Here is a 22150-nt window from a genome sequence, read left to right as displayed (position 1 = left end):
GCTGGACGCGGACATTGAGCAGGCGTTGCATACAGAGCCCGCTCCCCTCCAGTGTCCCGCCGGGCGTCAGTACGTTCCGTCTGCTGTCCGTGACCAGTTGATCTACTGGGCCCACACATCACCCTCCTCTGGTCATACAGGGATCGGTCAGACGGTGCGCTGTCTGACTGGGAAGTACTGGTGCCCCACCTTGGCTCGTGACGTGAGGGTTTATGTTTCCTCCTGCTCGGTGTGTGCTCAGTGTAAGGCTCCTAGACACCTGCCCAGAGGTAAGCTACATCCCTTACCTGTTCCACAACAGCCTTGGTCACACCTGTCAGTGGATTTTCTAACGGATCTTCCTCCCTCACAGGGAAACACCACGATCCTGGTCGTTGTGGATCGTTTCTCTAAGTCCTGTCGGTTCCTCCCTCTGCCCGGTCTCCCTACAGCCCTACACACATCTTCCGGCACTACGGGGTGCCTGAGGATATAGTGTTTGATCGAGGTCCCCAGTTCACTTCGAGAGTCTGGAGGGCGTTCATGGAATGTTTGGGGATCTCGATCAGCCTCACCTCGGGTTTCCACCCCGAGAGTAATGGGCAGGTGGAGAGAGTGAACCAGGATGTGGGCAGGTTTCTGCGGTCCTATTGCCAGGACCGGCCGGGGGAGTGGGCGGCGTTCTTGCCCTGGGCAGAGATGGTGCAGAACTCGCTCCGCCACTCCTCCATTAACCTCTCCCCCTTCCATTGTGTATTGGGGTACCAGCCGGTTCTGACACCGTGGCATCAGAGTCAGACCGAGGCTCCTGCGGTGGACGATTGGTTCAGACGCACGGAGGAGGCCTGGGAAGCCACCCATGGTCACCTCCAGCAGGCCGCGCTGCGCAAAAAGATCCCCCGGTGTTCGCAACGGGGGACGGGGTCTGGCTCTCGACCCGAAACCTGCCCGTCCGCCTGCCTTGCCGGAAGCTGGGACCGCGGTTTGTGGGTCCATTCAAAGTCCTGAGAAGAGTGAACGAGGTATGTTACAGGTTCCCCCCAATTACCATATTAACCCCTCGTTCCATGTGTCTCTCCTCAGGCCAGTGGTGGCTGGTCCGCTCCAGGCGTCTGAGTGGCTCTGCTGGCATGTATCTAAAAAAAAATTGGTTGAGTTTGCCACACCAAGATTTCGATGCTAAAATCACCACTGGCAGAGCAACCTAAAATCCCTCTGTTCAATATGATAAAAAAAAACAATAACACAGAAATTACAATAGTTTCAAAATGAATGCTTTATTGTTGCAGGAAATTATTATATAATGAGATAATAAACAATGACGAGGATTCCATCCAACCCTATTGATGACCTCTGAAGCGCAACAAAACCCATGTAGATTGTGAGCAACTTGACCGAGCCCAAGTTTTACACTACAATTAAATAGCAGCCATGGCAAAGATCTATTGAAGTGTTAATCAAAGAGTGATCAAGAAAATATCAAATCTATTTTTTTTAAATGTCAATAAGATCATTGAAGAACTGAAAATAATAGGTAGAGCAATAGGTTTTAAAATTAAGGATTTTTATTAACTAATATTTAAATTTATAAAGCAGAAGGCTGTTCCAGAAAGAGAGATCAATGAGTTAGCAAGTGAGCTTGTCAGATCCCGAACGGCCTTCAGCTACAGAGAAGAGGCTAAGGTGTGCACACCATGGTGAAGCCAGACTTGGAGACGACTCAAAGATGGCCCAGGTCATAGGTCACGTGGCCCATTGCCATGTACATTGGGATATTGCTCCATCCAGTGCCCTCTGGTTTACTGGCTGTGATGCCGTCTCTGTGTTGAAGAAAGAGGTTCATGTTTTAAAGCTTATCCATTTTTTTTAAGTACATCCATTTTTGGACTGTAATAATTGAATATAGCCATAGATTTTTGAAAAATATAACTTCTGCCTCTTGAGCTTTATTCAACCACATCAGAAGCTAAAATGTAAGCTTTTACTCAATTGTTTGTAAACAATGTTATTGTAAACAAACAATCTATAGCTTTAAAAAACATGTTAAAAATAATAAAATGTGTTCTGTCTTTGCATCCGTAGCTCCATGTATGAATTTGAGTGGTTATATTTCTCTAACTACATTCCTCAGCTGTTTACCAAAACAAGTGGTGGGGTGTCTGGGAAGTTGTTGTTTTTATCCCAAACTGTAGCTATAAAGGACATCCAACTTTTACATATTTTATCGTACAATGTCTACACATGTCTTTATAAGTATTATAGGTTTAGATCTGATTATATTTGACTGATTTTATTTAGGTATCTACAGTATTTTAGTTGTGTAAAGAGCTTCACAAAGCATGTACAGTAAGGATAATAATTATACATAAAGAATAATAATTATAAGAAATTATTGCAAGTTGAGTGGGAAACGGGTGGAACCATACACATAGATCAGTAGCAACCTTACCTGGTATAAACACTACCGGCAGAGTTGACCCCAAAGACACCACCATCAGTTGCCACCTCAATCATGGAAAGCTTGCCATCAATGTGACTCCACCCATTGTTTTGGCAGTCTTGATTCAGCTGGAAACAAACAGATACAATCAGTGTTTTAGGACAATTTCAACCGTTATAATATGAAACAGTTTTAGAATAACTGACATTCTCCATCCTCTACTACTCTACTCCAGCTCTCACACTCTTTCCCAGATCTTACACTCATTAAGTAGATATCATCATTCTTGTTGACTGCCCAGCACCCAAAGGGTCCACAACTGTAGTACTTCACGGCTCCTTGCAATCCTGTCCATGGAAGAGGTGAGCCTGGACCCTTGTAGCCAATTGTGGCACTACGTGTCAGACAGAATGGAGTATCGTCCATGTTAGGCCCCACAATAAACTGTTCACCTCCAGCATCCAACTGTTTCAGAAGGCCTGAAGACCACAAAGACAGACAGACGGACGGACAAGCAAACAAGGAGCACATATCTGTGAGTACTGCCAAATTACATACAAGTTTACAATTTAAAACATCAATTATTTTTTCAACACCCTGATGGTATCAGGAAAGCTAAGAAGCAGGTGTCCTCTGGATAAATATTGAGCAATTCTCTCCACTAACCTGCAGCTTGCACCCAGTTACCGGCCACATACTTGTAGATTGAGTCTGCATTGTTGATACCCCAGATCCCTGCTGGTCCTACAGTGATATGCTTCAAGGAACCAGGCAGGCGGATCCATTTATCACCTACCAGGTAGTAGGGGATTTGACTTGTGTCCGTAGCAACCACTTGCCCCAGTCCTGCATCGATCTGCATCAGATTATTGATGTCCACTACAGGCTGACAGTCCCAGGCTATGGAGACAAAGACATGAGTAGAGCACACAGCCAACAAGGAGGATGAAATTATGGAGCGAACTTGATGATCAATTCCAAGTTGAGCAAGCATGTTTCAGATGATGGTAATTTTCCATGACTGATGGCCAGGAGACATAGGACCAATAGGACGGATGCAGTTGCTCTCATGATGTCTCAGTAGATCTACGGTATACGTTTGGTTGTAAACCAGACTTCAATTGTCCCCTTGCAAGACTTTGCGCTTTTATAGTGTTGTGGAAAATATTTAATCAAATATTTCACCAATAGCGGAACATGTGAATTCAATTACACTTTATTACAAAGTAACAGAGCCGAGCAATTCCATGGAACAACTGACTGACTCTTCATTCTTAGTACTTGGCTTTTATACAGTCTCATCCTTACATAACATTGTCACTCCACTTTACGAATCTTGTTGTCTTACTTAGTTTCCATTCTCTCATTGGCTCAGACATTGGGGCATAGACTCTATTGGTGACGTGACATGCACACTCCTACTTGTGCCTATCACTGAATAGCTAATGTTCCTGTCCTAAAGTCTTTACAAGTTCAGGCCGGTGTTGTCTATGTATGAATAACCCATATGCGTGTCCAAAAGCTGAAATAAATCATTCACTCTACTATTATTCTGACATTTCACATTCTTAAAATAGTGGTGATCTTAACTGACCTAAAACAGGGAATTTTTACTAGGATTAAATGTCAGGAATTTCATTTCTCTTTAACAAATGATCCATGTGGACACCCCTTCAAATTTGTGGATTTGTATAAAATCAAGCAAACAGCCATGCAATCTTCATAGACAAACATTGGCAGTAGAATGGCCTTACTGGAGAGCTCAGTGACTTTCAACTTGGCACAGTCATAGGATGCCATCTTTCCAACAAGTCAGTTCATTAAATTTCTGTCCTGCTAGAGCTGCCCCGTTCAACTGTAAGTGCTGTTATTGTGAAGTGGAAACATCTAGGAGCAACAACGGCTCAGCCGCAAAGTGGTAGGCCAAACAAGCTCACAGAAGTGGAACGCCGAGTGCTGAAGCGCGGAGTGCGTAAAAATCGTTTGTCCTCGTTTGCAACACTCACTACCAAACTGCCTCTGCCAAATCTGATGGCCGAATGGTAAAGAACATCTAGCCGCTCAAGAGCACCCTTACCTGCCGATCTATAAATTATGTCTCCGTAATCTAGCATGGGTAGGATAGTCATCTGAATCAGGGTTAGTTTGGCAGCTGGAGTGAAAGAGGAGCGATTACGATAGAGGAAACAAAGTCTAGATTTAACTTTAGCCTGCAGCGTTGATATGTGCTGAGAGAAGTGCAGCCTACCGTCTAGCCATACTCCCAAATACTTGTATGAGGTGACTACCTCAAGCTCTAAACCCTCAGAGGTAGTAATCACACCTGTGGGGAGAGGGGCATTATTCTTACTTAACCACATTAACTTTGTTTTGGAGGTTTTCATAACAAGGTTAAGGGCAGAGAAAGCTTGTTGGACATTAAGAAATCTTTGTTGTAGAGCGTTTAACACAATATCCGGGAAGGGGCCAGCTGAGTATAAGACTGTATCATCTGCATATAAATGGATGAGAGAGCATCCTACTGCCTGAGCTATGTTGTTGATGTAAATTGAGAAGATCGTGGGGCCTAGGATAGAGCCTTGGGGTACACCCTCGATGACAGGCAGTGGCTGAGACAGCAGATAAACTATTGTCTGTCTTTCTCTTTGAGTCAACTACCCACTGCATTTTATGCACAGCAGTGCTAGTTAGCTGTAGCTTGTGCTTTCAGTACTAGATTCATTCTCTGGTCCTTTGACTGTGTAGACAACATCTCAGTTCATGCTGCAAGAGCTCTGATATGTTGGAAGAAGTCTTCCCGAAGTCACAGTAACTACTGTGTTAATTACAAATTACTACTAATGTACCCAGAGGAGTACGGAAGTTAGCTGTCCTCCAGCTACACCATTGTACTACCCTACAGAATGCTGTTGAGACTACTGTAGACCTTCATTTTAATCAATTATTTGGTGACGTGAATATATTTTGTATAGTTTTATCTGACAAGGAGAGTCCAGGATGTGTGTGTGGATGGGTGTGTGCGCGTGTGCGTGTGTGCTGGTGGGTGCGTGCTGGTGGGTGCCTTTAGCATAACGGGGTTGCTGGGGAAAAGCTCAATCGATCCTGAGAGAAAGAGATTTTTGCGGTTTGCTCCTGCTCGCCTCAGAAAACGGTTACTCCTGTTGGGTTGGGAGCGGGTGCAGAACCACTCCTCTCGCTCTCCCCTGTGATTCAGACTGTATCCCAGATGGCACCCTACTTCCTGTATAGTGCACTCCTTTGACTATAGCCCTATAGACCCTGGTCAAAAGTTGTCCACTACAAAATATAGTGTGCCATTTGGGACGCTGACTCAATGTGCTGTTTCATCTCCTCTCTCATCTCACCTCGTCTCACCTAATGCTGGGCACAGCCACATGATCACGGCAGACGGGAGGGACCCGATAACAGGCTTTGCTACTCTTGCCAACACTCTTACATCCTTTCTCCCTTAACAAGCCTCCTGTCCCTCTTTAGGTCTGGTTTTGTGGGATAAACGATACAGGGACACTATGTATTATACGGTTTCATACACAACATGAAGGGGATAGCAGCACACGAGATGAGGCCCATCCGCGCTACTCATCGGCTCTTTCCCAATTCATCTTTCCTCGGTTCCTCACATCCTCTTTCCTCACTGCATCCTCAAAGCGCATTGGAGAAAAAGGGCTTAGAGGAGGGACCTTGGACCTAGGCGAGGAATAACGGAACGATGAATTGCGACAGAGCCATTGTGTAGCCATTGGATAATTTAGGCCAACTATTTCCTGCCTGTGCTGGCGTCACATTCACACAGGATGTTAACTGAGATGGAGGATGCTGCTTAGTTATCACAGGGAGGGGAAGGGTCTTCGGGGAGGAGAGGGGTCCTCGCAGCATGGAGGGGAGGTGATGAGACAGCACAAACTCGTGTCTGAAAAAGCCTTACCAAAACAGAGCAAAAACTATATCTGTGGGTTTTGGGGTGACCTTTAAAAGAATTCCCTCGCGGTATCAGTCTGCGGAGCTGAGAGGAAAATACTTTTTTTTGTCTGTGTTTGAACTATCTCAAGGGAATTGATGCGACAGAATGGAATAGGTTTTCTCTTGCTATAACCTTGTGAGAAAAAAAACTATAATTCTGAGATATGCAGTATAGGAATTTGTGTGGGGGAGCATTGATGTGAGGTAGATATGTTATAGATACATGACTGTAGAAGCGCTAAATATAATATAGCCAACATACATTCAGAGTGCAAATGATTGAGACTGACAACTGTGGTAGGACTGAGGTAAAACCTGTTGTCCCTGGTGCCATTGCATTGTACTGCACCACTGACCATGCACATAATTGCATCACTGTGTTGTACAGTGCAATTTGAGACAGACACTGAGGGAGCAGACAGCAGAGGCATAAAGGCTGAGAGCCACCTAGTGGTCGACATTCTCAGCACATACAGCTGCAGTACAGCAACTCTATCAAATGTTATATACCCAGTGGTGGAAAACGTAACCAATTATCATACTTGAGTAAAAGTGAAGATACTTTAACTTGAGTCATTTTCTATTAGAGTGAGTAACCCAGTAAAATACTACTTGAGTAAAATTCTAAAAGTATTTGGTTTTAAATATACTTAAGTATTAAAAGTAAATGTAATTGTTATAATATACTGAAGTACTTTACACCACTGCATATGCAGAGGCATAAGGGCTGAGAGCCACCTAGTGGTCAACATTCTCAGCACATCCATCAAACACCATATGCCAGTAACTGTCCCACTCTCTGAACCCTAGGCCTGTACTCAGTGTGGAAATCACTGAAGCCTAAACTGATCTTAAAGGGGCTATTATTGTCCATGAGTGAGGACCCCACCAGAGACCTAACTTGTCCTCATTTGCAGATATTACACAGCCATTACACACTGCTTCCGATCACTGCGAAGTTTCACTTCGTTATGGGAGGTCACGTCCCATAGCCTGTTGATATACTGCCATGAATAATATAAATTATGCAAGTCATTCTAGAGAGTGTGGCAAGTACCATCTATGTCAATGTGGTTCTGGCCACTCAGCAAATGCATTCTGGTTATTAGCTAAATAAACTCTATATTAGTTTATTATATATACCCATGTGCTTTACCTTTCTGCTTCAGATTCCATCAGAACAACCTTCTGCAGTATGTTGAATTCTGAGTCCCCCGTTCCTACTGGCATACACACAAAATATCAAGAGGGGTCACTGTTTTTTAATTAACCTCCCCGCAACACGGCAGACTACAAACCTGCACCATAGCTACTGAACAAGATGAGGTGCTATTATTGTCATTTGCTGTGGGTGAAAGGTCATTAGAATGTTGGCTGTATGACGCACCAGGGCTCTGTGGGTTCTTCTCTTATCCATAACACAACAACAACAACCCTATGGACTGGAGCAGAGAGAGTCCACAGTAACAACAACCCTATAGACCGGAGCAGAGAGAATCTACAGTAACACCAACCCTATGGACCGGAGCAGAGAGAGTCTACAGTAACACCAACCCTATGGACTGGAGCAGAGAGAGTCTACAGTAACACCAACCCTATGGACCGGAGCAGAGAGAGTCTACAGTAACACCAACCCTATGGACTGGAGCAGAGAGAGTCTACAGTAACAACAACCCTATGGACCGGAGCAGAGAGAGTCTATAGTAACAACAACCCTATGGACCGGAGCAGAGAGAGTCTACAGTAACACCAACCCTATGGACTGGAGCAGAGAGAGTCTACAGTAACAACAACCTTATGGACCGGAGCAGAGAGAGTCTACAGTAACAACAACCCTATGGATCGGAGCAGAGAAAGTCTACAGTAACAACAACATTATGGACCGGAGCAGAGAGAGTCTACAGTAACAACAACCCTATGGATCGGAGCAGAGAAAGTCTACAGTAACACCAACCCTATGGACCGGAGCAGAGAGAGTCTACAGTAACAACAACCCTATGGACCGGAGCAGAGCAGTCTACAGTAACAACAACCCTATGGACCGGAGCAGAGAGACTCTACAGTAACAACAACCCTATGGACCGGAGCAGAGCAGTCTACAGTAACAACAACCCTATGGACCGGAGCAGAGCAGTCTACTGTAGCAACAACCCTATGGACCAGAGCAGAGCAGTCTACAGTAACAACAACCCTATGGACCGGAGCAGAGCAGTCTACAGTAACAACAACCCTATGGACCGGAGCAGAGAGAGTCTACAGTAACACCAACCCTATGGACCAGAGCAGAGCAGTCTACAGTAACAACAACCCTATGGACCGGAGCAGAGCAGTCTACAGTAACACCAACCCTATGGACTGGAGCAGAGAGAGTCTACAGTAACAACAACCCTATGGACCGGAGCAGAGAGAGTCTATAGTAACAACAACCCTATGGACCGGAGCAGAGAGAGTCTACAGTAACACCAACCCTATGGACTGGAGCAGAGAGAGTCTACAGTAACAACAACCTTATGGACCGGAGCAGAGAGAGTCTACAGTAACAACAACCCTATGGATCGGAGCAGAGAAAGTCTACAGTAACAACAACATTATGGACCGGAGCAGAGAGAGTCTACAGTAACAACAACCCTATGGATCGGAGCAGAGAAAGTCTACAGTAACACCAACCCTATGGACCGGAGCAGAGAGAGTCTACAGTAACAACAACCCTATGGACCGGAGCAGAGCAGTCTACAGTAACAACAACCCTATGGACCGGAGCAGAGAGACTCTACAGTAACAACAACCCTATGGACCGGAGCAGAGCAGTCTACAGTAACAACAACCCTATGGACCGGAGCAGAGCAGTCTACTGTAGCAACAACCCTATGGAACAGAGCAGAGCAGTCTACAGTAACAACAACCCTATGGACCGGAGCAGAGCAGTCTACAGTAACAACAACCCTATGGACCGGAGCAGAGAGAGTCTACAGTAACAACAACCCTATGGACCAGAGCAGAGCAGTCTACAGTAACAACAACCCTATGGACCGGAGCAGAGCAGTCTACAGTAACACCAACCCTATGGACCGTGGCAGAGCAGTCTACAGGAACAACAACCCTATGGACCAGAGCAGAGCAGTCTCAAAGACAGACAGTGTACCTACCATGGAGATCCTATAATTTTACTATTAAAAACGGTGTGGTTTGAGGCCTAAATGCTGATTGGCTGAAAACTGTGGTATATATATCATACCGTATACCATGGGTATGACAACACTTTCTTTTTCACTGCTCTAATTATGTTGGTAACCAGTTTATAATAGCAGTAAGGCATATAGGGGGTTTGTGGAATATGGCCAATATACCACAGCTAATAGCTGTATCCAGGCACTCTGTGTTGCATTGTGCATAAAAACAGCCCTTAGCTGTGTTATATTGGCCATATACCACACCTCCTCGGGCCTTATTGCTTAATTATACAGTAGGTGTTCTGTTTAATTCTGTGGTCTCAGCAGAGTCCAAACCTGCAAAAGATCTTTGATAGATTCACAACTCAATGCAGTCATCTTAGCAGGGGACCTGGTTGTGGCACTGGCAGTGGATGAGAGATATATATATACAGTGCCTTGCGAAAGTATTCGGCCCCCTTAAATTTTGCGACCTTTTGCCACATTTCAGGCTTCAACCATGAAGATATAAAACTGTATTTTTTTGTGAAGAATCAACAACAAGTGGGACACGATCATGAAGTGGAACGACATTTATTGGATATTTAAAACTTTTTTAACAAATCAAAAACTGAAAAATTGGGCGTGCAAAATTATTCAGCCCTCTTAAGTTAATACTTTGTAGCGCCACCTTTTGCTGCGATTACAGCTGTAAGTCGCTTGGGGTATGTCTATCAGTTTTGCACATCGAGAGACTGACATTTTTTCCCATTCCTCCTTGCAAAACAGCTCGAGCTCAGTGAGGTTGGATGGAGAGCATTTGTGAACAGCAGTTTTCAGTTCTTTCCACAGATTCTCGATTGGATTCAGGTCTGGACTTTGACTTGGCCATTCTAACACCTGGATATGTTTATTTTTGAACCATTCCATTGTAGATTTTGCTTTATGTTTTGGATCATTGTCTTGTTGGAAGACAAATCTCCGTCCCAGTCTCAGGTCTTTTGCAGACTCCATCAGGTTTTCTTCCAGAATGGTCCTGTATTTGACTCCATCCATCTTCCCATAAATTTTAACCATCTTCCCTGTCCCTGCTGAAGAAAGCAGGCCCAAACCATGATGCTGCCACCACCATGTTTGACAGTGGGGATGGTGTGTTCAGGGTGATGAGCTGTGTTGCTTTTACGCCAAACATAACGTTTTGCATTGTTGCCAAAAAGTTCAATTTTTGGTTTCATCTGACCAGAGCACCTTCTTCCACATGTTTGGTGTGTCTCCCAGGTGGCTTGTGGCAAACTTTAAACGCCACTTTTTATGGATATCTTTAAGAAATGGCTTTCTTCTTGCCACTCTTCCATAAAGGCCAGATTTGTGCAATATACGACTGATTGTTGTCCTATGGACAGAGTCTCCCACCTCAGCTGTAGATCTCTGCAGTTCATCCAGAGTGATCATGGGCCTCTTGGCTGCATCTCTGATCAGTCTTCTCCTTGTATGAGCTGAAAGTTTAGAGGGACGGCCAGGTCTTGGTAGATTTGCAGTGGTCTGATACTCCTTCCATTTCAATATTATCGCTTGCACAGTGCTCCTTGGGATGTTTAAAGCTTGGGAAATATTTTTGTATCCAAATCCGGCTTTAAACTTCTTCACAACAGTATCTCGGACCTGACTGGTGTGTTCCTTGTTCTTCATGATGCTCTCTACGCTTTTAACGGACCTCTGAGACTATCACAGTGCAGGTGCATTTATACGGAGACTTGATTACACACAGGTGGATTGTATTTATCATCATTAGTCATTTAGGTCAACATTGGATCATTTAGAGATCCTCACTGAACTTCTGGAGAGAGTTTGCTGCACTGAAAGTAAAAGGGCTGAATAATTTTGCACGCCCAATTTTTCAGTTTTTGATTTGTTAAAAAAGTTTGAAATATCCAATAAATGTCGTTCCACTTCATGATTGTGTCCCACTTGTTGTTGATTCTTCACAAAAAAATACAGTTTTATATCTTTATGTTTGAAGCCTGAAATGTGGCAAAAGGTCGCAAAGTTCAAGGGGGCCGAATACTTTCGCAAGGCACTGTATATATATATATATATATATATATATATATATATATATATATATATATATATATATATATATATATAAAGTGTCGCCAGCACGTCTGTATGCTGTAGGAGCGAACTGATAGCTTGTCAGGGTATTTTAAATTCAGTGCAGAAACTCTGTCTGGCGTTGGGGAAATCAGTGGTGAAATGGAGCCCAGGCCTGATGGACCATTACATTGTAATGTTATCTTACATGCAGCGCTGGGTTTAAAGTGCCCTGACTGTGGGAGTAGTAGAGGCCCAGCCACAGGCAAGCTCTGATACATAATATAAATGTTTACCTTAACAGCCTACACAGGGTGACTGCAAATTCCAGCAAATTGTATCGGTCTTGTTTTTGCTTCACCTGGCGTTATGTGAAAACAAAAACATTGTGTATATGTACCTGAGTGTATGAAGGAATGGCCCGAAGCGACGAACATCAGGGAAGAAAAGTGATGTGGCCATGGAAATGTGCAGCAGTGAATGAAGCAGGCCCCAACCACACTACTGCACTAGCAGTGCACCTGGAGATTGGTAACCAAACAGAAACGAATAGGACAGTCCAGACTAATGCCAGATGGGCAACTCCATCTTTAGCCAATGCGATCCTGTCTAATTTGGGAGTTTTGTGCAGAATTATAATTATAATTATTTGGCTAATAATGAAAAAAATGAACAAAACGTTTTTTTTAAATGGACCTGTCTTTTACAAATGCCCGAAGCGATATGTGGGCCCAGTCCATCTCTGTCCGAATACCATCAGGACATGGACACATGCCTGAAGAGATATGTGGACCCAGTCCATCTCTGTCCGAATATTATCAGGACATGGACACATGCCTGAAGAGATATGTGGACCCAGTCCATCTCTGTCCTAATACTATCAGATCATGGACACATGATAAATAATGAACAAAATGTCCAACATTGTTAACAAAGGATGTTGCTAGGATATTGTGTGGAATTTCCAGCCTTAGACTTGGGCAGGGGGCAGTGTTCTGGAGATAATAACATTTGGCTGTAAGGGATGAAATCACCAAGGCTCGGTCAGTGAAAATTACAGCCCTGTTTTATCACAGACCTAGATAAAGTAATGAGGCAGATGAAGATGAAGAGGGGAGGTTGTTATTTTTCTCTCCATCTCTCCACTTCCTTTCCCTTTCTTCTGCACTAATAGAAACTGGGGACATGTTTCATATGGGGGTCAGGGTAAGATGAAAACCTTGAGTACGTTGTAGCAGGAAATCCATAGGATCAATACTAATTCTCTCCAAAACAACAACTCAGCTATACTCATCAGTTTTCCATTGTGGTTGATATGGATCAGTAATTGTACTGGTTCTCAAACTGTTCCGTCAACTAAATGAGATCGTAGAAGGCATTATTTTTGTGACTACAGGGTGACATACAGTGAGAGAAAAAAGTATTTGATCCCCTGCTGATTTTGTATGTTTGCCCACTGACAAAGACATGATCAGTCTATAATTTTAATGGTAGGTTTATTTGAACAGTGAGAGACAGAATAACAACAACAAAATCCAGAAAAACACATGTCAAAAATGTTATAAATTGATTTGCATTTTAATGAGGGAAATAAGTATTTGATCCCCTCTCAATCAGAAATATTTATGTCTCCCAGGTGTCTTTTATACAGGTAACGAGCTGAGATTAGGAGCACACTCTTAAAGGGAGTGCTCCTAATCTCAGCTTGTTACCTGTATAAAAGACACCTGTCCACAGAAGCAATCAATCAATCAGATTCCAAACTCTCCACCATGGCCAAGACCAAAGAGCTCTCAAAGGGTGTCAGGGACAAGATTGTAGATCTACACAAGGCTGGAATGGGCTACAAGACCATCGCCAAGCAGCTTGGTGAGAAGGTGACAACAGTTGGTGCGATTATTCGCAAATGGACGAAACACAAAAGAACTGTCAATCTCCCTCGACCTGGGGCTCCATGCAACATCTCATCTTGTGGAGTTGTAATGATCATGAGAACATTGAGGAATCAGCCCAGAACTACACTGGAGGATCTTGTCAATGATCTCAAGGCAGCTGGGACCATAGTCACCAAGAAAACAATTGGTAACACACTACGACGTGAAGGACTGAAATCCTCCAGTGCCCGCAAGTTCCCCCTGCTCAAGAAAGCACATATACACTGCTCAAAAAAATAAAGGGAACACTTAAACAACACAATGTAACTCCAAGTCAATCACACTTCTGTGAAATCAAACTGTCCACTTAGGAAGCAACACTGATTGACAATAGATTTCACATGCTGTTGTGCAAATGGAATAGACAACAGTTGGAAATTATAGGCAATTAGCAAGACACAGGTGATAACCACAGACCACTTCTCAGCTCCTATGCTTCCTGGCTGATGTTTTGGTCACTTTTGAATGCTGGCGGTGCTTTTACTCTAGTGGTAGCATGAGACGGAGTCTACAACCCACACAAGTGGCTCAGGTAGTGCAGCTCATCCAGGATGGCACAATAATGTGAGCTGTGGCAAGAAGGTTTGCTGTGTCTGTCAGCGTAATGTCCAGAGCATGGAGGCGCTACCAGGAGACAGGCCAGTACAGTAGACGTGGAGGAGGCCGTAAGAGGGCAACAACCCAGCAGCAGGACCGCTACCTCCGCCTTTGTGCAAGGAGGAGGAGGAGGAGCACTGCCAGAGCCCTGCAAAATGACCTCCAGCAGGCCACAAATGTGCATGTGTCTGCTCAAACGGTCAGAAACAGACTCCATGAGGGTGGTATGAGGGCCCGACGTCCACAGGTGGGGGTTGTGCTTACAGCCCAACACCGTGCAGGACGTTTGGCATTTGCCAGAGAACACCAAGATTGGCAAATTCGCCACTGGCGCCCAGTGCTCTTCACAGATGAAAGCAGGTTCACACTGAGCACATGTGACAGACGTGACAGTCTGTAGACGCCGTGGAGAACGTTCTGCTGCCTGCAACATCCTCCAGCATGACCGGTTTGGCGGTGGGTCAGTCATGGTGTGGGATGGCATTTCTTTGGGGAGCCGCACAGCCCTCCATGTGCTCGCCAGAGGTAGCCTGACTGCCATTAGGTACTGAGATGAGATCCTCAGACCCCTTGTGAGACCATATGCTGGTGCGGTTGGCCCTGTGTTCCTCCTAATGCAAGACAATGCTAGACTTCATGTGGCTGGAGTGTGTCAGCAGTTCCTGCAAGAGGGAGGCATTGATGATATGGACTGGCCCGCCCGTTCCCCAGACCTGAATCCAATTGAGCACATCTGGGACATCATGTCTCACTCCATCCACCAACGCCACGTTGCACCACAGACTGTCCAGGAGTTGGCGGATGCTTTAGTCCAGGTCTGGGAGGAGATCCTTCAGGAGACCATCTGCCACCTCATCAGGAGCACGCCCAGGTGTTGTATGGAGGTCATACAGGCACTGGAGGCCACACACACTACTGAGCCTCATTTTGACTTGTTTTAAGGACATTACATCAACGTTGGATCAGCCTGTAGTGTGGTTTTCCACTTTAATTTTGAGTGTGACTCCAAATCCAGACCTCCATGGGTTGATACATTTGATTTCCATTGATAATTTTCTACAGAGGGTTCTAAATGGAACCCAAAAGGGTTCTACCTGGAACCAAAAATAGTTATCCTATGGGGACAGCCGAATAACCCTTTTTAGAACCCTTTTTTCTAAGAGTACAGAAGAAGCTGTCCCCCATGGGAATGAATGGAATTCTACAGTTGTTCATTTACATTTTTCAAGGACAAAATTACATGCATTTAAGTATTTTTGTTGTTGTAGTGTGGATAGTAACATTAGTACTTTCAAAAACCTTTACTTTACTTTAAGGAAAATGTTTATATGGACAGTATATATTTGAATGTTTAGCTTACATAATACAATTTAAAAGAATGCATGAAGGTGTCTGTAATATAATAAAAGTGGTAAAAACAGATATTAATAAATGCATTTCTATAGCTTCCAATGGTGAGGGAGTTCCAAGATGGAGGCATGGTGGCTTCAAAACAGCACCCCCTGGGACTCATCTAGTGTACATAGAAATCATTGGTATTAATCAATCAAATAAAAATATTGTTTAACTAACCTTATCTCAGATAACAAATAATGATGGCTATTTCAACTGCACACAACAGCATATTACACTAGTCCATTACACAACTTAATCTCAAGTGGAGTATCAGATCTGTTTGTGGACTCCAACAAGTGTAGCAATATGTTGAGCTGTGTACACATTATGCTGTTGGCTAACCTTAGCAAATAACCTGCTACACAAGTTATTTGCTAAGGTTAGTCAACAGCATAATGTGTACACAGCTCAACATATTGCTACACTTCTTGGAGTCCACACACAGACCTGATACTCCACTTGAGATGGTTCACGTCAAGTCAAAAGCACTCATTTTTGCAATTAATCACTATTCATAAAATGTCTTGGAGTAAGAGTGCTGAGCTATAATCAGTTTTACCTTGAGATCATAATTAATAAGATTATAAACAGGGGGAGGCTGATCCTGGGTCAGCACTACTACTATGAGAAGCTTAATTAATACAGTCCTACAGCTTTGATAGGGTCTACATCTCAGTCAATTCCTCTTTCATTTTAAAAGGACAAATGGTAACACTTCATTCATTTTATGCTTACAGTCTGATAACTCCTTAAAATAAATCCTGCTCCCTATGGGGTCATAAAAAGTATTCATACTTCATGTTTGGTAACACTTCACGAGGTGGCAGGTTGCTTAGTGGTTAGATTAGATTTTATTTACATTTGATTGGATTTGATATACTTTTCTGCTGAATGCATGCCGTTGGTACTCCTAACATTCAACACAGGCCAAATCTAGGTCTCAAATGTTATAACTTCAAAATCCTATTGTCACCATCGGTTGGTTGAATGAGGGAGAAAGAGAGCGAAAGAGAAGAGGGGTGAGTGGGTAAGAGAGGGGGAGAGAAAGAGAGAAGGAGGAGAGAGGGAGAGAGTAAGAGAGGAGGGAGGGGGCTAGAGAGAGAGGGAGAGAGAGAGAGGGAGGGAGTGAGAGAGGGAGAGAGAGAGAGAGAAAGAGAGGAAGGAGTAAGAGAGGGGGAGAGAAAGAGAGGAGGAGGAGAGAGGGAGAGAGAAAGAGAGGAGGAGGGAGGGAGTTAGAAGGAGAGAGAAAGAGAGGGAGGGCATGAGAGAGATGGAGAGAGAAAGAGAGGAGGAGGGAGTAAGATAGGGGGAGAGAAAGAGAGGAGGAGGGAGAAAGAGAGGGGGAGAGAAAGAGAGGAGGAGGGAGTAAGATAGGGGAGAGAAAGAGAGGAGGAGGGAGAAAGAGAGGGGGAGAGAAAGAGAGGAGGAGGGAGTGAGTAAGAAATGGGGAGAGAAAGAGAAGAGGAGTGAGTAAGAGAGGGGGAGAGAAAGAGGAGTGAGTAAGAGAGGGGGAGAGAAAGTGATGGAATGTAGTTGAGAGGATATCAAAACACCATCACACCAGCCCTTAAGAGCCATATTGATCTCTTGTGTGGTGAGAAAGTGCTAATGAGAGAGACAAACAATTAAGTGTGCCATTCATCATCAGTGGGCTGGGACTACCAAGACTCTGATCAAACGGGGGCCCAAGGGCACTCCTTCACCTGAGCACTTTGTCGCCCACACTAGGGCTGCAACCCAAATGGTACTTTATTCTGTATATAGTGCAACTACTTTTGACCAGGGCTCATAGGACTAAAGTAGTGCACTATGTAGGGAAAAGAGTTCCATTTGGGACGCGCCCTAGGTCTCCTCAAACAAATGGGACCAACTCGCCCAACTCTCAATAGTATGAACAGTGAAATATGGCTTGGCTCCTCACCTCAGCTCAATGATTGAATCAATGGAGTATTTGTGGCGGTGTATAACCCTAACGATCTGTGCTCTGACAGAGTAGCTGTGTTAGAGGGAGACAGGTTTCCTACGCAAGCCAGCAGCATAAATAGACTGGATTCGGTCCTTGCGCCAGCCCCAGTGATTAAAGACGTCCCCCTTTACAGTGTGTGTGCCAGAGCTCTGGTCAAAAGTAGTGCACTACAAAGAGAATAGGGTGCCATTTGGGACGCATCCTATATAATGTGCAGCCTGCGTAGCATCTGTTGGATTACGACTGAGAAGCGTTCACCTGAGGTTCGCCAAAATGTCCAAGTAACGTTGATAGGGACTGAAGTGCCTAAATGGATTCATGCAGGTTTCTATTAAAGGCTCTGAAAAACAGGTGGTGGATTTTATTAGCTCATCAACTTGGCAATATTGTTGCAATTGGACAAATTGAGAAGACATCAATGATTTGATTTGGTAAAGAATTCTAATGATGAACTGAGTGTCATAAAACCCCTCAAATAATGATAGGAAAGAGACGTTGGCCATTTCCAACGAACTGACAGGGTAATTTTTATCTGTGTGGTTCAAATGGTGGAGCGAATGGCTGGTACTGATGTAGTGAAACAGATGGAATTCTGGCTCAAGGCATCTATCTCTGTCAGGTTGTTTGTCCACTCGCAGGTTAAAGGTGACCTGGATCGTGTTCATTACGCCACACAATGAAAAAAGAAAATGACCGTTTCTTAAATCTAGGTAGTCCCTCCCTGTTTCAGTCCATTTTCTTATGTATGGTGCCTAAAGAACATGACTCAGGTCTTTAAATCTGAGGTAGGAGGGATTATTTACCCCATGCCTTGGGGTCACCCCACCCAGTACCCTACACTAAGATAAGAAAACAGGGAGTGAAGTCTGCTCCGGGGGGAAGGTTCCTGTAGGTACAGAATCACCTCATCTATTGTTTAATCTGTCATCATGGGAGATTTTGTTAACCATAACACCACCAAGCCTCCCACTGTCTCTGCTTGTTTCCCCCAAACCTAACCTTACCATTAGTAAGGAAAATGCTAAACTGACCCAAAATCAGTGTCTGTGAATGTTACCTTGCACCCATCTGTGGATGACCTTTTGACCTGTCGGGAGTAATGTACACTGCCATGTCATTAGCTGGCCAGTGGGTGGTGATCTTCCCTCAACCACAGATGCAGAGAAGTCATCCAACCGTGTAGATTATAAACCCAAACAGAAGCCCAGTGGAGCATCTGTCAACCTTAATGACGTCAACAGAGATCCAGGAAGATGGGCAAGTCTCAGCTTGTCCCTGGCAACAAGATCCTGTCGGGGGGTTATGTGTGAGGGCAATAGACAGCTCCCCAAACTACTTTGCTTGACTGACTGAGGAGAGATGTTATTCCCTACACCAGGGATGGGCAACTCCAGTCCTCTGTGGTCTGATTGGTGTTCCACTTTTGCCCCATCCTCAGCCAACACACAGGACTCCAATAATCCACTCATCTTGAACTTCAGTTTAGAATGGAATTAGTTTAATCAGCTGTGTTTGCTAGGGATGGAAAAAATGTGTGACACCATTCCAAGGACTGGAGTTGCCCTCCCTGATATAGGGCATAGGGTGCTATTTAGGAAGCATACCCCGTAAATGCCTTGATGCCTTAGGAGGAGTACAAGAAACCTGAGGTTGTCATGACAAAAGGTAATAGATGAAAGTGGAAACAGAACAACAACAGGGTTGTGTTCATTGGGGCAGTCAACTTTATAAAATGTTTTGCAACGGAAAATAAAGGTTAACCTTTCTTACTGGACAGCATTTCTATCAGTTTGATCCTAATCTGCTGATGATGCTGTTTCTCAACAGGCCTATGATGATCTCCCATTAGAAAGCTGTCCAGAGAGCCCACTGACTAAACACTTTTAGCATCATGCTAATGCACGCACTCATGAAATGCCATCCCTTCAGTTAAGATCGATCTGTGTCCCAGGCCGCTGGGCTTTTAGCAGTTCGCTAACAATGTTATAAATGGAGATGGTCAACTCAAGCTTGCTGTTTATTATGAATTACTGTAATGAGATGTGGTGAATCTATTCCCTGTTCACATCAGGCAGGTACTTTTTCTGAATCTCTCTGATGCATGTGAAGGTTTGTGTTTACCAACTAAACAGCTATTCAGGAAGTATACAGTTTTTAATATCAACCCCAAGCCAAAGTTTCTATCAACCAATGCATTTTATAATACACCCCCACACACACACACACACACACACACACACACACACACACACACACACACACACACACACCCACACACACACACACACACACACACACACACACACACACACACACACACACACATGCAAAGGTATAATATTTAAGACTGTTGGACAAGACACATGTGACTGTATATTGGTGGTTAAGAGGTAATCATTCACAAAGCCAATGGCAGATGGAACACTTGTTTGCCTCTCAAGCATGCTGTGTTTAGCAGACAGCTGTTGTGGTCCATGAAACCCCTTCTCTATGTTTGTTCCATCTGTGTTGCTATGGACACATGAAAACCAACGCTGTCACCAGGGGACAGCTAAGCCATAGTCCAGGGTTCTCCAACTCTGGGCTTGGAGAGCTACTGGGTGTGTAGGCTGTCCTTCCAGCCCTGCAGTAGGACACCTGATTCAGCTAATTATGGTCCCGAATGACGACTTTGATAAGTTGCCTTGGTCATGTCAGTCAACATTAACCCAGAGTTAAGAACACTCAGGAATACATGAAAAATTCGACCTTGCTTGTTTTCTTGAGAGGGAAGCACAGATCTATAAGTGGTTGGATTGGTGAAGATAGTTGAGTGGTAACCTTGCACACCAATCCAATCACCAACCACCAATTTACATCTGTGAAGGTAGGATTATTTCTGGAGTATTCCAACAGGGCCCAAGCCAGAGGTGCTACAACATTCATATTCCTGTCTTTGTGTGTTGGAAGAAGTGTCTGAATGCAACTCCCACCTGTACAAGGCCTATAGTGTTATCGTACAAGGCAGAAGAAGCTGCAAGCTGAATGAATGTCCAGCTGAGCACCCCAACGTTGCCACAATGATAGTTAGCAGGGAGATAAAATCACCTTGTCTGATTCCTATCGAGTCCTAGTGCTGTGCCCAGAGAAAATGACATAGTCTGCAGCTCAAATGACACCCTATTCCCATGGCCCCTGGTCAAAAGTAGTGCACTATATAGGGAATAAGGTGCAATTTGGGATGCATCCAGTTATATCACGGCAGAGTGGGCTGGGGGTACTGCCACGGTACTCTGCCACTCTGCCAGGCTTCTCCTCTATGCTCAGGACTTAATTTGTATCATAGGCATTGTGCTGCTATAATAGGATGCTACTACTGGGTTTCCATACAAATTGTATACAAACCGGATAGTAGCATCCTATTATAGCAGCACAATGCCCATTGTGCTGTGTTTTATTATGAATATTTCCCACCGATACTGGAATAACCAAAGCTGACGAGCAGAGATGCATAGTAACAGCAGTCCAGATACCAAACATTACAGTAAAGTTTATTTTATTTTTAAATGGAGCCCATCCAAAATGTCAGCAGTTGGAAGACATTTTGAGTTGTTTAAAGGACTGCAAATATTGGCTGACGCTCCTCAGACTAATGCACATTGATTTTTCACAATTCCCAGGGACCTGTTAAGGAAATGTCAGGGTGGCATTCTGAGGCAATTAGAGTGGGAGGCTGGATGCAGCCGGAAGTGCTCTCACTGTTCCACAGTGCCAAACATAATGTGACTGACCAGAGGTAATGTCTTTGGAGTTCAATCTGAATGTTATTTTAGAATGTATCAAAGATGCAAGAACGATTTGTGGCTTCTAATATTGGTGCAGAGGGGAAAACTGATGTGACATTTCATGGATAACATTTATGAGCATCTGAATGATCTATACCCAAAGAGGTGGGCAATGCCTCTTGTTGCCAGTTAACAAACTCTCTCCCTAAGTAAGCTTCATATAATAAGATGAACGTGATGATGACTTCACAGAGGACATTGAATACGATGCTTCACACAAAGTCATCCTACGTTTTTTCTTTATAACAAAAGGCAATGCCACGACACTGCCTTGGTGAGACACACAGACACACTTGTGAATACTGAGAAGAATGGGCTATCTACTGTAATGGATCCAATGACATAGCCTACGATCAGCTCTTTGGGTGACAAATAGAGCTTCTCAGAGAGAGAACAAATCCACATTGTTGTTGAAAGTATATTGCCATCCATCCATTCATCTTAAGATAGCTAGGTGGGACAACCACATATCACAGTCATAGTAAGTACACTTTCTCTCAGTAAAGTAGCTATAAACAAAGCCAGAGCTAGAAGGTGGTGGGGGGGGGGGGGGGGGTTCAAGAGCAAGTGTTGGTTCAGGAAAGTTTTTTTAACAGGGGCGAGGTGAGGAGGGAGATTATTTAAAATACTTTTTAAATAGGCAGGGTTTCAGGTGCTTTGGGAAGATGCTATCTCTCTGAAAGTAGATATATAGCATAGGCAACCAGGACCAATCAATAGCCAATTGTTCTCCTTTGCTAATTTTGCACTGTATACATTTACAATTCAATAATTGCTAATACATTAAATAT

The 22150-nt window shown here is 44.1% G+C and overlaps 1 protein-coding gene across 2 annotated transcripts; it reads right to left on the bottom strand.

The window, feature by feature from the left end:
• Positions 1 to 1231: 1231 nt before the first annotated feature.
• Positions 1232 to 3699, bottom strand: LOC149978165 (fish-egg lectin-like). 2 transcript variants are annotated; one of them, XM_090201019.1, is made up of 4 exons: positions 3086 to 3699; positions 2681 to 2898; positions 2429 to 2547; positions 1232 to 1799 (listed from the first exon to the last, which is right to left on the bottom strand). In XM_090201019.1, exons 1-4 carry the CDS (start codon positions 3411 to 3413, stop codon positions 1700 to 1702), a joined length of 765 nt encoding a protein of 254 aa, XP_090057145.1. In that variant the 5' UTR covers positions 3414 to 3699; the 3' UTR covers positions 1232 to 1699. The 2 variants fall into 2 exon arrangements, with proteins under 2 accessions (XP_090057145.1, XP_090057146.1); XM_090201020.1 differs by having other exon boundaries at positions 1520 to 2547; positions 3086 to 3320; positions 3437 to 3499.
• Positions 3700 to 22150: the final 18451 nt, after the last annotated feature.

This window comes from Oncorhynchus mykiss, chromosome 15, assembly GCF_057628025.1.
Source record: "Oncorhynchus mykiss isolate SJ-2025 chromosome 15, ASM5762802v1, whole genome shotgun sequence".
In the NCBI taxonomy this organism is placed as follows: domain Eukaryota; kingdom Metazoa; phylum Chordata; class Actinopteri; order Salmoniformes; family Salmonidae; genus Oncorhynchus; species Oncorhynchus mykiss.
Note: the sequence above shows the minus strand (reverse complement) of the source record. Positions and strands in the feature narration are given on the sequence as shown.

Coding starts and splice junctions, on each gene's coding strand:
- LOC149978165 (XM_090201019.1), bottom strand. CDS start 3,413: ATGCTTGCTCAACTTGGAATTGATCATCAAGTTCGCTCCATAATTTCA. Junction 2,899..3,085: donor TAACTGGGTGCAAGCTGCAG/GTTAGTGGAGAG, acceptor TGTGGTCTTCAG/GCCTTCTGAAACAGTTGGAT. Junction 2,548..2,680: donor ATGATATCTACTTAATGAGT/GTAAGATCTGGG, acceptor GTTTGTTTCCAG/CTGAATCAAGACTGCCAAAA.